This window comes from Eschrichtius robustus, chromosome 8 (assembly GCF_028021215.1).
Source record: "Eschrichtius robustus isolate mEscRob2 chromosome 8, mEscRob2.pri, whole genome shotgun sequence".
Taxonomy (NCBI): Eukaryota; Metazoa; Chordata; class Mammalia; order Artiodactyla; family Eschrichtiidae; genus Eschrichtius; species Eschrichtius robustus.
Window position 1 is genome coordinate 82,907,120 of NC_090831.1, and position 17,186 is coordinate 82,924,305.

Below are 17,186 nucleotides of genomic sequence, written 5' to 3' on the forward strand. Positions count from 1 at the left end.
TCAGTATACAAATCCACCCTCCAGTCTGTATAATGCCTCTGTGTATATGTCTGTCTTGCAGGGTGACTCTGAATGAAAAGGACAATTTCATGAATGCTGAAAATCTGGGGATTGTATTTGGGCCCACGCTGATGAGGCCCCCTGAGGACAGTACCCTCACCACCCTCCATGACATGCGGTACCAAAAGCTGATTGTGCAGATTTTAATAGAAAACGAAGATGTTTTGTTTTAATCCACCAGGGAAGTGAGCTGAATGGCCCCAGACCCATCTAAGTTGATAAGGCTAAAGAAATAAAAACATCTTTTACACTTGATTTGTTTTCCAAACAAGTGGCAGAATTTCCTGGACCACAGAGGATCGCCATGTCGGCTCTTGTGTCTCATAGACACTGGCCCCCTCCACAGGAGAACAGCAAGGATGAAGGTGAGAAAAAGCCCTCGCCTGGGTCTTTGCTGTGCCTTGTATGTCTGTTTTGCTGGAAGAGTGATTAATAAATCTTTCTTTAACTTATTAAAAAACAACGTAGACCTTTAAACTTCAGTCTTATCAGTAATAAAAGGGAACTTAATTCATAGAGGTACTTGATACAGTTATACATTTTCCACTGACAAAAAGAAGACAATTCTATGTTAAATGTTAAATGAAACTTATATTGTAAAATGTATTTTTATTTTAGCTGCAAGAATGTTACTTTATTTTAGCAAATAGAACTCAATGCAGTGCATTGATTATTACCCTGTGTACCTTGTCCTGCCTTCTTGCTGTGATCCCTGAAAAGTTTACCACGAAAGCAGTATTATCTTGACATACCTCTGTCCTTATCAGTGCTTTGCAATGAAATTTTACCTCCCACCTCTGTCCCTGCTTTTGATAGTTTTTGCTGTTAAGCACTGGCATTTTGCTGTCGTGCGGTGTATGTTTATAGCAATTGTAGGATTGTCTGAAACATCCACAAATTTTCTTTCCATAAAAATTTTGTGAAATCCCAAAGTATGTTCTGGAATTGGTCATAGTCTTTCCATATCATGTGTGTACATCACAGAACATGCAGAACATGGTCATTTTACATAAAATGATTTGGAAACACTGGTTATATCTGGGCCATGTAAAAAGTTAGCACTTCTTTCTTTTCAGGCAAGCATTCTGAATTCACCTGTTAATGTCAAGTTGCATTTTCGCCACATTTCTGTATTTATGAAAAGTGAATCTGCAGAGTCATTGATTTTTTTCATTTTTGTTTTATAAACAAGCCTGTTTTTTAAAGAATGAATGTTTGGTTTTTACAAATGTGTGTTCCTCCTTGATCAAAGTAACTCTGATGGATAATAATTTCATATGATTTGATTACTATAGTTCTATCTTATTGGTTATATTTATCTTAGCATGAGCTTTCCACACCAAGATTTCTATATTTTGTAACATAGGTAAAATATTCAAAAAGTCAAAAACTGTCAATCAATTTTTTTTCTTAACCCCAACTACAACGTCTTTTCCTCTGATTATCTGAGATGATTCATGTCATTATACTCACTAGTCTTGTTTCAGAGTGACCAGAAGAGAATTACTGTGTGATAAGTGAGCTGAAAGGGGAGAGGGCAGTGCAGTTGTCATCCTAGAAAGTCCCGAGGGCTATGTGGATGGACTCCGCTGGCACACGGGGGTCAGGATGGTTCTACTTGGTCCCTGCTAGTTTCGTTCCTCCCAACTGTACAGATTTGTTTGTTGTAGCTTATGTACTTCTTGATACTGTCAAAAAATTATCTGGAAATGGTTTTATTTTGTGAAGTGATCAATACTTTGTAATTTATGATAGTGTAAATGGAAGGAAAAGCATTAAATGTATTAAATTCTTCTGTCTATCAATCATTTTGGAAGACGTGAAGGAAATTGATGTTGGGGGAAAGGGGGGCAGAATATTCAAAACACTGCTCCCAGATGGATTGTGGGCAATAAAGTGTCTACCATCACCAAGACGTGATGAGAAAACAAACACCCCACGGAGTCCACACCTCCTGGCCCCTCTCCCTCCTCCAGCTTCCTCCTGAGGAGCCTGCCTGCAGTTAAGATTCCAATACTCCAGCTTCCCTTTCTATAAAGACCCATTGTGTTTGTTTATGTCCTTCATTGAGAGATGTGGTACTTAGAGCAGATCACCCTGGGCAACTTGCAGGAGGGCAGAAAAAGAGTTTTGGAGTCAGAAAGACTTGACTTTGAGTAGCAGATCTGCCTCTTATCAGCTGCATATGACCTTGGGAACGAGTTCGCTTATCTGAAAAACTGGGTTTGGAAATATTCTGAATGGGACACCTTAGACGAAATGATGATCTAAAGTAATTAGTCATAGTTACTTCTTATTATCATCATTATTTTAAGAATGATGACTTAGGAGGGGAAAGGATATAACATGAGGTGGAAAGGAAAACACATGAGAGAAAAGGATTTGTCCCGGGTTAAATCCAACTCCGAGTAATAATAAGGGGTATTATTATAACGGGCTCTATAATGTGTAATGAGGTTCACTTGACTCCTTTTCTCGAATGTGATTACAACACCTGATCCCCTCTACCTGCCTTTAGTCTGAAGCCTGCTCACCCATGCCTATCTTCCCCACCATCTGGCAGCCTGACGTGGCTCCTCTTACCTGGCTTGAAATTCCTGCCATTGAAATAACTCTAGTAGTTAGACCTGAAAGGAGGCAGCGTTGTTTCCAGAACCCACTGTTAAATTGCCCACAGGTGGGTTGTGGGAGACAGGACAGGGCAGTGTGGGTGGGGGAAGACCTTTTTCTTTCTCCCGTTAACATAAATGGGCACCTGGTCTCCAAGCTCGGAAGGGGCCTGGTGCAGAATTTCAAGGACAGCAGCCTGGAAGGGACGAGGGAAGGGAGATACGGGGAGTTGAGGAAAGTCACGTATCACTACAGGTGTGTTGCCTGGGCCATCCTGCCTCCAACTGAAAACCCAACTCAGGTAGCTTACAAATTCCCAAGATCTATCAATCCCCAAATTTACAGTCAATCTTTTGATTTTTAAAAATGTAATGTTCATTAATTTTCAACCAACATTTATCAAGCACTTATTAATGGGCCAGACACTGTGAATACTGGCAAGGAAAAGGTTTCTCTCACTGGAAGAATTAAATAATAAGTTTAGTTTGGCTGGAGAGCGAAGGCTGGTCATGCTAAGGATTTTGGACTCTAACATAAAAGGCGCTGGTGCTACAAATTTTTTTTTTAAATAAACTTAATTTTGGAGTAGTTTTATATTTACAGAAAAGGCGCTGGTGCTACAAATTTTTTTTTTAAATAAACTTAATTTTGGAGTAGTTTTATATTTACAGAAAAGTTGCAAAGATACTACAGAGAGTTCCTGTGTACTCCTCACCCACTTTCCCCTAATGTTAACATCTTACATAACCACAGTACATTTATTTAAACCAAGAAACCAACATTAGTACATTACTATTAACTGAACTCCAGGCTTTGTTTGCATTTTATGAGTCTTCCGCTAATGTCCTTTTTCCGTTCCAGGATACAGTCTAGGACACCACATTGCCTTTAGCATTCATGGGCTTTAAGAAACAAATGACACAATCTTGTTTACATTTTTTAAAGATCACTTACTTGACTGTGGATCCATCAGAGAATATGCAGGCAGATGGGCGTAGTGAAGGTAGATGCAGGGAGTCACTTGGATGTTCGTTGTTGTCATTATAAGTCTAAGATGATGTAGCCTGGATCAGGTGGTAGCAAGGCAGAGATAAATAGACAGAACTGAGTTATATTTAGGAGGCAGAGTTGAAAACGTTTGGTTATAGATTGGATTAGAGAATCAAGGACGACTCCCACACTGCTTAATTTGACAACTGGATAATATTTCTTGAAATGAACACAAAGAGAGCCAGAGGTTCTTGAGGAGGGGTGGAAAAAGTAAGGAGGATGATGAGTTCCATGTTGGACATGATGAACTAGAGATACCTGTGAAATTTCCAGGAAGAGATATTTCATGAGCAATTGCACTAACAGACCCAAGCTGGAGGTAGGAATTTAGGAGCGACACCAGAGGTACTAATTGGAACCAAGGTAATAATTGAATAAGAGTGCCCAGGGACCCAGAACAGAGAAATACAGGAGAGGCCTGATTCAAAGTTCTCTAGAGCACCAACATTCAGGAGAGAGGATGAGAAGGAGAAGAGGGCAAATGAAGTCCATTTTGATGAAATATAGAGGGTCTCATGAGTGTGGTTCAGAAAGACTCTTTCCTTGTCTTCAGGTTCGTTTCACAATGTCCTAGTCCATTTCGTTGTTCCCCTTCGATGTACTTTGCTACATGCGAGGCACCATGTTAGACCCTATGCTTTGGAGGGGTTTGCTTCATTGGATGCTTTGTAAATGCAAATAAGCCAGGGTCATTTTTTTCCTGAGTTGAAAAGATATTGTCATACTCAAGGACCTCCTTCATTGCATTCTACTGCCATTTGTACATACTTCTAATCCATCGGTTATCACAAAGTGTTGCCAATTGTGAGTCCATCTGTCTCCCACTGAATTACAGACTCCGTGGGATCAAGAATGGTGGACACCACATGCTGGTCAGGCACACTTCTACTCATCCTGCAAGTCTCAACTCGAAGTTTCCTCTCTGCTGAGACTTTCCCTGGCTTCCCCAGGCAGAGTACGTAGGTGCCAGCCGTAAACACATGAAAGCACGGAAAGTTCAGAGAACTCTCCAGAGTTGGGTTTAACCAGCACATGAAATGTGAGGGAAGAGGAGGGGGAATGAGATTAAACAAGCAGGTCTGTGCCAGGGAATAAGGAACCTTGTGTGCCAAGTATGAGTCAAACTTAGAAAGATTGGTCTGGTGACACATGGAGAATAGGCCAGAGGATGTAAGATTAGAAAGACAGAAGCTAATCAAGAAGATGTTATAGGCAATGACAAACTGAACTTGACTCCCAATAGGAGGGATGGAGAAGAGTCATGATAAGAGAGATATTTAGGGGGTTGTCAGGACTTACTGATTTGATGCCAAGATTGAACAGATGAAGTCACAAATGACACCCTCATTTCTGGTTTTTACAATTAAATGACTATTTAGGAAGATAAAAGAATACAGGAAGGAAAGGGGGTTCAGCAGGGAGAAATCATGGGTTCAGTTTGCAGGATGCATACGGTGTTAATGGTTCACCCATGTAGAAGTGTCTAGCAAATGGCTGAACACATGGTTTTGGAGCTCAAGAAAGAAGTATGAGATCAGACTGTATAGTCAGCTGAAATAAAGAAGACCAATAATAGGTCCCTGGGTAACAATAAAGTCTAAGGAACAGGCAAAGTTAGAGAACTTTGAAAGGAAGGTCAGAAATGGCCAGAGGAGGAAGCAGAGAGTCAGGAGTGTAAGAAGAAAGCAGAGAAGGATAGAACTTCAAGGATGGAGAAGTCACCAGGGTCAAATACTGCTACAGATGATAAGGTGGGGCTTCCCTGGTGGCGCAGTGGTTAAGAATCCGCCTGCCAGTGCAGGGGACATGGGTTCGAGCCCTGGTCCGGGAAGATCCCACATACTGCGGAGCAACTAAGCCCGTGTACCACAGCTACTGAGCCTGCACTCTAGAGCCCACGAGGCACAACTACTGAGCCCACGAGCCACAACTACTGAGCCCACGTGCCACAGCTACTGAAGCCTGCACACCTAGAGCCCGTTCTCCACAACAAGAGAAGCCACCGCAATGAGAAGACTGCGCACCGCAACACAGAGTAGCCCCTGCTCGCTGCAGCTAGAGAAAGCCCACTCGCAGCAACAAAGACCCAACAGAGCCAAAAATAAAAAATAATAATAATTAAAAAAATTTAATAAAGTGACTGTTATAGTTTGTTGGACTTATAAATTGAAAAAAAAAAAAAAAAAGATGATAAGGTGATGAGTCCCCTTTGGATATAGTAACTAAGGAGTCCCTGTAACTTAACGGGAGCTTTTCAGTGAGGACAATGTAGTGCACAGCACATTGCTAAACCTTTACAGTGAATGGGGTTAAAGAAAGAAGATAAAACCTGTATTTTTAAAGAAAAACCCATAAAGCTCTCCTTTCATAGGCTTATAAACCTCATATGTATAAATCATCCACGGGAGCAAATTTTTCATTGCTGCCGAAAATTTATAACCTTAACATACTTTCTTGAAAAACTGTGTACTTCAAAATGCTCTTAAAGAGTTAAGCAAGTATTACTGGAATAGATTTTTGATCACTCAAATTACCTGATTTTTTTCTATGTCCTAATTTACACAATGGGTATAATCTTGGTTTGTTCTAGTTCCCTAATCTGAAAATGGGCACAATAACAGAGTACCTGATCTCCCCTTCTTGTCAGAGTGCCTCTACGCAAGGATCCATTGAGATCCTGAATATAAAAACTAAAAGCTCAGTATAAACTGGATAGTAATGTACAAATGTTGATTATTGTACGCAGGACCATCCTTAGGTAGGGCAAGCCCAGGTTAGTCCATAATTGGCAGGTTTGGAGGATGTGGAGGTATGGGACTGGAGCAGGGCATTACTGCCAGGGGCAACGTAGGGCTGCAAGAATCAGAAGCTCAGGCCAAACAGCCCACCAAGGAGAGATGCTCAGACTCCAAAGTCTAAGCAGAAAACACGTGTGACAAGGCAAAAATAGACCACTTTAGGCCAGGAATTCAGGAATTGAGTGCCATGGATCAAGTGAGGAATAAGCGCGCGCGTGCGTGTGTGTGTGTGTGTATGTGTATGTGTATGTGATATGGGTTCTTTCCCACAGGGGTCACATGCTAAAACCCATCAGGTTTCATGGGCCAACAGGTTCTTGACTCTTGGAGTGGTCAAGATGATCACCTTGGAACAATCAGGAACAGTCACAAAGTCCCAAGTCCATGGCAAGGTCAATATAATACCAACAGCCTATACAGACAGCTGCTTGAGCATGGATTACTGACTTCTAATAGTAAGGAGATGATCATTAACCTTTAAGAAGCACTAGATTCATCCGTCAGGAAAGTATCTGTTGCACATAATATGAAACTATGATGCAAAGGGCTTCAACAATAGGGACATTAATTATCTCAACAAGGAATCCAAATGTAGGGCATCTCCAAGATTGGTTCTGTCTTTCTTTCTATTCCATCATGCTCAGTTTATTGGCATTTTCCTCAGGCTTTGACAAACATCGTATAAGAAGATGGCTTCAAGGAGAAGCAGGACAATGTCTTTCTCATCCTGCATGTCCCATTTAATAGCTAAGAAATCCTTCCCTCGACATATATCCCCTCACAACACCTTGGCCAGAATTGCATAGCATGTTTATGGCTAAACCAGTCACTAGCAAGGGGAATGAGATTACCATGATTAGTTTAGGTCAGTGTGGCATGAAGTATAGTCCCTTGGCCAGCAACACCATGGCCTGGGACTTGTTAAAAATGCAACTTCTCAGGCCTGAATCATTGACTGGGGCTGGGGCCTCACAATCTGTTTTTTGTCCCAGTTTACTCTCCTTTTTATTTATGCATCATTCAAAAAAATATTTATTTTGTGCCTACTTTGTGCTAGGCACTATCAACACAATCATTATTAACATATCAGAGATAGTTTCTGCCCTCATGGAGCTTACAACCTAAAGAAAGAGACACCCACACATACCTCATCACAAATTCTTCATGATAAGCTGAGGTAAGCTAAGAAGAAAAAGTACAGGGGTTTTCAAAGATCACAGGAATTTTAGAAGAACTTGATATAGCCTGAAGGGTCTGGAAGAGTTTCCACAGGAAGAATGGTTCCCAGTGGGGGGCTAAAATTTTCTGTCGTAAATCCTATGAAACCAGGTTGTTAGAGAATCCTGGCTAAAATAGTCTAAGTAAAGGGAGCAGCATGGACAAAGCCCCTGAGAAGGGAAGAGACGTGACCAATTTGAAAAAAATGTAAGCAGCTCACTGTAGCTGAGGCACAGAGGGCAAGGGCCAGACCACACAGGCCCTCCACAGCAGCAGACTTTTCCCAACTGGTAAGGCCTACTTTCAACATCCATGGGCTAGAACAGTCACATGGCAGTCAAAGCCTAAAGAATTAACAACTGAATAATGACACAATACACCATAAATCAGTAAAAAAAAAAAAAAAAAAAAAATGGATGTAAATAAACTTACCCTGAATAAGGAATGCACTTTCAAGCTGTTCTAAAACTTTTCAGCATACAGTATTATGCCATGTACTTCAAACTGAGACAGGCTGGGCCCTGGGCCCTGGGCCCCTTTGCTGCAGTGCTTGTACCTGGACACACGTCTCCTGGAGCAACAGAATACAAAGAAACTATAAGGGACTAAAAATAACTGTGTACATGTGCAGTTGGGGCACATTATGGACAAGATACAAAAAGACCAAAAAAAAAAAAAAATCCCTTCTACTCCCTCAAAAGTTTTTTTTTTTTTTTTGCTTTAAGATAAAGAAAAAGCCACATCCCTATGATACTCTTTGTGAAAATTATCTCAGTACGAGATCCAAAGATTTCCATTATTCACTGTCCATACTCAAAATCAACCTCATGTACCAGGTACAATTTTCTAAACTTCACCACTGATGAACCTATCCCAAAGTAGAATTCTTCAGCAATACAAAAGACACAGGCTAAAACAGTCCTCAGAATTATACTTTAAAATAAGTGTATTCAAAATATAAATATAATAACTCTCCAGACCATTATTTTTCCTAACAACTAAACTCTAAATTTGAAAAAAAAAAAAAAAAAAAAGGAGTTTTTCAAACCAATGATGTGTGCAGCCCATTCTCAAGACACAGTCATTTAAACTTCTCATTCTGCGTGAGAAAGTTTTGTTTCTTCCCTTTGTCTTGCAGAATAATTTAGGTTCCCACCTTGGATATGATTCACCAAGTGGAGTAAGACCACAGATAACAGTGACAAACAAACACAGGCAATGGAGAAAACTTCCAAAAACAAATATCCCCGAGTATCCAATATCATGCCAGAAATGATGGAAATGAGGGCCAACCCAAGATTCTGAATGAGCTGCATGAAGCCATATGCGGTTCCCAGCTGATGTTCAGGAACGACAAACGCCACCATTGGCCACAATGCACAGGCAAGCAACGAATAGTAGAGTCCCAGGAGACACATAGCAATCCAAGTGTTCCACAGCATAAAGGCCAGCATCATGTGGGAAGCAAGCGTGGTCACCACTGCACACAGATGATGTTACTTCCTGTTTTATCCACCAGGAGCCCAAACACTATACTGTTAATATCACTCGCTGTCTGGGAGAAAAATCCAAATTTCTCTGTAAAGAAATCTTTCCTGAGTCCAATGAAAGGGAACACGGCAACATAATAGCAGACACAGGTGATAAATATGAACCACAGGGGTAAGGAGAAGTCCTTCACATCAGTCAACTCAATAACTTCACCTGTTTTTCTTTGTTCTTTATGAAGGATTCTTTCCGCTGTCTGATCCAAACAAGCAAGGGCCAAGGCACGGACTAGTGAAAGAATACATGTTATATCCCCAGTCATAAGTGTGACCCCAAGGGTCGTGTGACCAGCAGAGCCCAAGGAAGCTTAAACCTTAGAATGCAGCCAGCTCATGAGGTTCATGTTTACCGTTCTTCCAATTCCAGCCATGCTAAGCTGGAGTCCAACTTACACCAAACACCAAGTTTAATTCTTTGCCTTTAAACCAACTCACAGCATACGTATTCTGGGCAACTGCTAAGGACTCCCCACCCATCCCAAACATAACCGTCCAAAGTCCATCGGCCAAAAAGCATTAAATATTCCACCCAGAGCAAAAACAAATAGCAACTAAAAATAATGGTGCCCCATCGTATTCCAAATGCTTGGTCTATCAAAAAGCCACCAAAGAAACAAAACTACATTGGGCCAAGAATACCAGGCATACCGCAGCATGAATTTCGTGGTATTCACCTGCATATCCTTTTAACCTGAGTCTGAGGGTCAGCAGGATTATCATAGCCGAAGCCAAGGAAGGAAGCACCAGCAACAGCACCAAAAGCCTGTGCGCCAGGAACTGGGGTCGCAGAGGTCCGGCAGCCCCCGGCGGGGCAGCGGGGCGGCAGGGGCTCCTGTGCTGGCGTCGTCTGGGCCACCTGACAGCGCCCTCGCTTCCTCCTCCTCCTCCTCCCCCGCTCCCCCGGGCCGGCGGCGGGAGACCGAGAGATGCCCGTGACCGCAACTCCCGGAGGAAGCCGCCGCCAGAGCCCCGCGAAAGCTGTGCTCACGTGACCGCAGTCGTTCATGTGATGCTTCACAATCGTTTTAACAAGCCCTCCAGGTGATTCCAATGCAGGATAAATTTGAGAACTGGTTTAGAACAGTCAGGGTTTCACCTGAACTGGGGCTAAATCCACCCTTTCCGAGGTGTTTGGATACCTGAAGAAACTCAGGACTTATTAATGAAGAAGGGGAAATAGTTTTGTAGCATTGGGAAGGATGTTCAAACTTTCAGAGGCTGAATAAGACCCTCCACATCAACAGACCAAGGTCCCCAAAGGCCTGTCACCTCCATAACCATGGAACCACCTCTATCTCTAAAATGACACTGTCTGACCTGTAAACTTCATGAAGGCAGGAATTGGTCTACTTTGCTCACCAGTCTACCCCTGTCCCTAACTGGCACTATGCCTCGCATACAGTAGGCACTCAAACATTTTCTAAATTAATAGAATAATCCTTCTACAAATATTCAAATATCCTATAATATTTTGGTGTCATGGAGGAGGGGGTGATTCTAGAAGCAGAACAATCTGAAAATGCGTTGACTCTTGTCTACCATTTAGAGTTCTGTCCAATATCTGAACCCTTCAGTTACTGAGGATTAACTCACCTAATCTTCACCATATTCTTTCTCCTTCTATCCAGTAGGCATGATTAAGCCTCAAAATAATTCAGTTTGGAAAATCTGAAGATCTAAGTCTCTAGTTCAATTGCCTGTTACACAAGTTCAATTGCAGGTTACAACCCCCTTGTTTCAATCCTGCCTCTTATCACTTTCTGATAGTATAATTTGGGAAAATTACTTTACTTCTTAAGCCTCAGTTTCCTTGTCATTATAATGAACTAGTGTCGGTACATATTCCGTGAAGTAATTGTGAGGCTTAAGATAATCTACGTACAGCACTCAGTAGAGTATTTGGGTCACACAGTAAGACAAATGTTTGTCTAAAAACTCAAGAGCTGTGGGAAAGTTTTATGAGAATGCTTACGCTATTAGTAAGCATTAGTAACCTTTCTTCAGTTACAGGACATCACTTATTGCTGCCTAGCAAATTATAGGGGGATTCTAGCAGTTTACTGCCCAATGGGTTTTTGAAGCCAAGCCACACCTGCCCCGTGCTGTGATGTGGTGGAAAGCCATCATGGGAGCCCTACAAGAGCACTGAATTTAGAGCCACAAGATCTGGCTCGGTCCCAGATCAAGGCTTCCAACATTTCTGAGCCCCAGGTTTCTCCCCTCTGAAACTTGAAAATTAATGCCTGCTTGCCTGCCCGAGCCACCAGCCTCACGGGTGATCACTGAGGCCAGATGGCATGGGAGCAGGTGTGGAGGTGCTGCGACTCACCTTCACACCACCAGGTCCAGCTTCAGTGCTTGTGCTCCCCCCCAGAGTGCTCTCCCTGGAGCCCCATCAACCTCACTGCAGCTTCGGGTCTCTGCTTACTTGGCTTCTCATTTGCTGGCACAGTTGACCACTCCCTTCTTCTCAAACCCCCTCTCTCTCGGCTGCTGTGACACCACCCTCGCCCCCATCCTCTGCTCAGGCTCCTCTGCCCAGGCTCCTCTGCCCATTCTCCCTCTAGAACTCTCCAAGTCCCTTGGAACGCTCTCCAAGGCTGCCTTCTTGCCGTACTTTCTCTGTAGGCAATCACATCTACTCCACCTTCCAATGCTATCTGTCAACAATTCCAAATGACTCCTAAGATTCAGTAAACTATCCTTTTCTATTGCTGAGAAATATTCCATGGTATGGATTTACCACAGTCTGTTTTGCCTTTCACCCACTGAAGGACATCTGGATTGTTTCCAGTTTGGAAAGGGTGCAATTTCTGGGTCATATTTGCATGTTTAGCCTTTTTAAGAAACTATCAAGCTGTTTTCCAGAGCAGCTGGACCATTTCACATTCCCACCAGCAACGTGTAAGTGATTCAGTTTCTCCACATCCTCACTAGCATTTGGTGTCGTCATTATTTTCTATTTTAGTCATTCTGATAAGTTCATATTGATATCTCATTGTGGTTCTCATTTGCATTTCACTAATGGTTAATGATGTTGAACATCTTTTCATGTGGTTATTTGTCATCTGTATCTCCAATTTAGTGAAACAACTGTTCAAGTCTTTTGCCCATTTCATAATTGATTCTTTTTCACTATAGAATTGAGAGTCCTTTATATAATTTAGGTATATATGGTTTGCAAATATTTTCTCCTAGTCTGTAGTGTGTCTTTACATCCTCTTAACAGAGTGTTTTTCAGAGCCAAAGTTTTTCTCAGTTTTGATGAAGTCCAACTTAGTTATTTTTTCTTTTATGGACCTTCGTTTTAGCCATGTCTATGAACTCTTCACTTAGCCCTAGGTCCCAAAGCCATTCTATATTTTCTTCTAAAAGTTTTATATTTTTACATTTAAAATCCATGATCTAATTATTAATTATACTGTGTGATGTTTACGTCAAGATTCACTTTGCACCTTTGGCACAAAGGGACTGTCCAGAATAAGGGTAGAAAGATCTCCCAGGAGGATGGTGTGTGCGAGGCATGGAGGATAAACAGTCCAGATGGAACTGTGTGGCTAAAGAGACAGCCACGTTGAAGACGGCCACCACGGTACCTTCTGCTGCTGCCCCATCTGACAATGTGCTCCAGCAAAACAAGCAACTCCACCAAGAAAGAAGGAGACTCAAGGCATCCCCAGCAGGAGACTGTGCAACAGACAGAGAAAGGTCAGTCCCTGTGGAAGGAGAAGGAAGTGTCCAGGAGGGATATTTTTAGGAAAAACAAAATGGAACACATATATACTGATATGATGGCACTTGCAGAAAAGTGTACCAAGAAGCCATTGGAAAGTGTAGAAAGAATTAGAAATAGGACTAAAAACAAGCAGATTGAAAGGGTTGAGGTGGGGGGGAGGGCGGGCAGGGAGAGGCCATTATTAACTTTAGGAAAAGACAAAAAGTAGGAAAGCAAATATAATGTTCTGTACACTATAATGCTTAGCCTGAACAATATTTACAAAGGCACAATAATATCAACATGGAATTGTCAATTAAACAAAGGCTGTAATATGACCACCGTACTGGGATATGAGAGAAAGGAAGCAGAAGGCATGGTGGTATAAGAGAACAGAATGCTCAAATACCATAATAGGAAATTAATAGAGGTCAAATATCGATAAATCAAAAGAGAGCATAATACACAAATTAATTAGAAATATAGAGATGTGCACATGTCGGAAACGAAAAGCCAAAATTGTTGAAGGTGGTTGGGGAAGAGAACTAACGGAAGGAATGAGATAAGAAACCCCTGTAACGTGCTATAATTGCCTTAATAACATTTGACTTTTGAACTCTGTGTGCATATATTACTTTAATAAAATAAAAACTAATTTCTTAAAACAATTAATAATGCCATGTCTACATAGCAGAGACATGATGCTCCTGTTCTTTCCCTCCTTTGGGTCTGATTCGGTGATGTGGATTATATATTAAGATTCCAGGAGCTAATGGGGCAACACATATTAAACATATTCCTTGGCTTGTGCCTCAGCCACAGTCTGGTAGTGACCTTACTTCTAAGGATTCTGCCTTATGATTTGTTAATCCTTTTCTGGTAACATTGCTTTCAAGCTTAACTGAGCACACTTCCTCCTTCAATGACAGGTAATGCAATTTCGGTGCCGAAAGGATGAAGAGCATTCTTGAATCACATACAGAAAACTTCTGCTTGATTTGATTTAATCATTAAGTATGTTCCTGAAAAAAAAGTTAGATTCAGAGCAAATTGTTGTATATTAAATACTCTCCAGTAAATTTTAACCTTATGTTCTTGGGGGGAAAGCAATGGGCCCTAACCAACAATAATGACAGTGAACTTTAAGACTCTCTACCCTTTTTATTTTCCAAAAGCACTTGGAAGTGATTGATCTGTAGAGTCTGTTTACATGATTTTCCTACACAGCCAATGAAAGAAATCAGTCAAGGAGAAACTAACATTTACTGAGTGGCTATGACGTGTCAGGCACTGTGCTGGGGACTTTAATAAATGTATTGTCTGCTTTAATCTTGGCAACGATCCAGAGAGGTAGATAGTATTATCCCCACTTTACATTTAAGGAAACCAGAGCCTAAAGATATTAAGTAATTTTCTCAAAGCCACACAGCTCGTAATTCAAACCAACAATCAAGTCTTTTCACAAGAAATGTATATAATTACAATTCCCAGTGTTAATTTGAGCTTTGAGTGCTCTGTGATTCCATAGGGCTTTAATATTTAAGCAACCACATATGATTTAGCATTATTCTAAGTGGGAAACTTAGAAGACGATGACCTAATTCGAATCTTTTAAGTATGACTACCTCTTTTGATGTAATAGCCTTGATACCAACAAATATTTATTGATTGAATGATTAACTAAAAGGCAATATGAGATTCAAATAGCAATATTAAAAGAACATTGTATGAGGGAAAGAGTAACTCAAACCGAATCAAAATAACTGCACCACTTCTGGTCCTGTGACTTGGAGCAACTTGCTTCAAATTTCTAGGATAAAACTGTAGAACTTGTAATAGCTCTCTCTCAGGGTTGCTCTACCATTAAAACAGTGAGAACACTATCCACTTTTGGATAAGCACATAGTAAAGTGAAAGCCCAGAGTAAGAACTTAAAATTTGCCATTATTATAAAAGTTTTATAGCTGCAGCTGAAGTAGTTTCCCCCAGTATGTAAGTGAAATGACATAAAGTAGATGAAACTGAATGTTCACTGGAGTGTACAATGTGAGATTTACCTGTGTTGGCACCTAACAGAAAGCTGAGTCCCAAAACTTTGGTGCGCCTCCCCTGACAGCCTGTGACTTAGGAAAGCAGCTATTTCTTATGGATTTCTAACTATGTTTTGACACTGGCCTTGATGCAAGTGAGGAAACCAAAAGATTCCCTTCCTGCATCATGTTACCCTTCCATCAGATATCCACCTCCTCCCTGTACACATGTGACGTAATGAGCTGACACATCGACAAACCATAAAGAGAAAATATAACCTGGCGAATGGAGCATAACCGAATCAACCCTTTGAAAATGGAAATGAACAACTGCAGACAGCAAGTCACCCTTTACAGGATCTAGTTTATCCTGGCCCTGACCTGGAACCAGGTGACCAGCCAGAGAACATTACCTTGCGTGGTAACACATGACTTTTATTTACATCAGTGATTTTCTAATAAACAATAAAGTGGAATTATCTTTGTTTCCTGAGAGAGTCAGGATGTGCTGTGGAGCCTTGTTCTGAAATGTCATGTCCTCTAGATCATTCACTTATTCCCCAAGTACAATATTTAATAAAATCTCAGCAGCCGTCCTCTGGTATTACATTATTCTTCCCCATCCGCATCTTAGCACCTAACCACATCTCCTTCAAAGGGTATTGCAACATGATAGTGCTCTGCCAATTTTAAGAAAAAAGCAAAAATGTATCAGATAATTTGGTCCACCTACTGTACTCACTCCTCAGAATTAAAGAAAATCGGGCTATTATTACCTGTAATGACAGATTGAAATTTTATTTCATTGCCACTTTTAGTACATTTCTTTTTACAAATTGGTCATATTATAACCAAGAAAGCATTCACATTTCTGCATTGGATGGTCATGCATTCAACAATATTAAGAACTGTTATTGTCAGGCAGATGCCAGGTCCTAAAGGCTCATTAGTGACCTGTCCTAGTGCTCACGGAGAGACACAGCACAGAGTTTTATATTATAAAACTTTTATAATAATGGCAAATTTTAAATTCTTACTCTGGGCTTTCACTTTACTATGTGCTTATCCAAAAGTGGATAGTTTTCTCACTTTTTTAATGGTAGAGCAACACTGAGAGAGAGATATTGCAAGTCCTTAGTCCCTGGACTCTGAAGCCAGGTTTCCTGGGGTCAAATGCTGGCTCTAATACTTACTGGCTGTGTCACCTTGGGCAAGTAACTTAAGTTCTTAGTGTCTCAGTTACCTCATCTATAATAATAATAGTGCCTATTTCACAGGGCTTTCAGGAAGATTAAATGACTTAATATTTATAAAGCAATTAGAAATGTACCCAGTACACAGAAAGTGTTCTGTAAATGATCATTAAATAAAATGGAACTCATTTTCTAGTGAGGGAGTCAGACAATAAATAAATAAGAAAATTATAGTCTAGTCGCGGGGACAAACACCAAGCAAACAATTTACAATAAAATTAAAACACACCCACTCCTGTCAGTGGCAGCTAGGTTATTTGGCTGAATTCTCCTGTTGGAAAAAATTGGGCACCAAAACAACTTCAGTTTTGATAGCCCCCTGGAGCATAAGGGACAGAATTATAAGTGAGTGTAGGGCTCATCCAAAAAAGAGCAATTAATAAAAGATTTTTCCCTTGATAAGTGTCAGACCCCAAAGGGCCATACCCTCAGGGTCCGGGCAGCCCAGAAGTAAACTATACCCATCCCCCTAACAGGTCTTCATGGACAATTAAGTTAATTTGGAGCAGAAAAGATGGGGGGGCGGGTAGGGAGGGAATGGACTTGTCCCTGGAGTGTGACTACAGGCTAATGGTCCCGTGGATCTCTTGGTTTTGGTTATCCCCAACTCCTCAAGCCATGAACTTAGTGTAAAGTGGTCCTGCCTGGTAGTTTCCCTAAACTCTTGAAAATCCTTTCTAGAAAAAGTGACTTTTGTCTTAGGTCTTAAATTTTCCTACAAATAATTTTTTAAGGAAAATAAGGAACATACAATGATATCCAAGAATACTAAAGGAACCAGATCCACAAAAGGAGGAGGCGTGGGAAGTTAGGAAGAGTCAGCTGGTGTTGACTGAATTTCGGAGGGAGGCGGAACTGTACAAACCAGCCTTGCTTAGGTCAAATGTGAAACTGACATGATTAGT

At 41.1% G+C, this 17,186-nt stretch overlaps 1 protein-coding gene, 1 long non-coding RNA gene and 1 pseudogene across 2 annotated transcripts in view; 1 reads left to right on the forward strand and 2 right to left on the reverse strand.

Annotated features, from left to right (window-relative positions):
- CHN2 (chimerin 2) overlaps window positions 1-1,823 on the forward strand; it is a 325,693-nt gene extending 323,870 nt beyond the window's left edge. The window contains exon 13 of the mRNA XM_068549225.1: window positions 62-1,823. Within this exon, the coding sequence (XP_068405326.1) occupies window positions 62-233 (172 nt within the window). The 3' untranslated portion in view covers window positions 234-1,823. The remainder of the gene's footprint in view (window positions 1-61) is intronic.
- Window positions 1-8,271, reverse strand: part of LOC137768047 (uncharacterized) — a 45,462-nt gene extending 37,191 nt beyond the window's left edge. Inside the window, exons 1-2 of the long non-coding RNA XR_011074698.1 lie at window positions 8,169-8,271; window positions 3,625-3,734 (exon numbers count right to left, since the gene is read on the reverse strand). This is a non-coding gene — a long non-coding RNA (uncharacterized lncRNA). The remainder of the gene's footprint in view (window positions 1-3,624; window positions 3,735-8,168) is intronic.
- Window positions 8,272-8,830: 559 nt separating this feature from the next.
- LOC137768488 (lysosomal dipeptide transporter MFSD1 pseudogene) lies at window positions 8,831-10,196 on the reverse strand (annotated as a pseudogene).
- Between the last annotated feature and the right edge of the window lie 6,990 nt (window positions 10,197-17,186).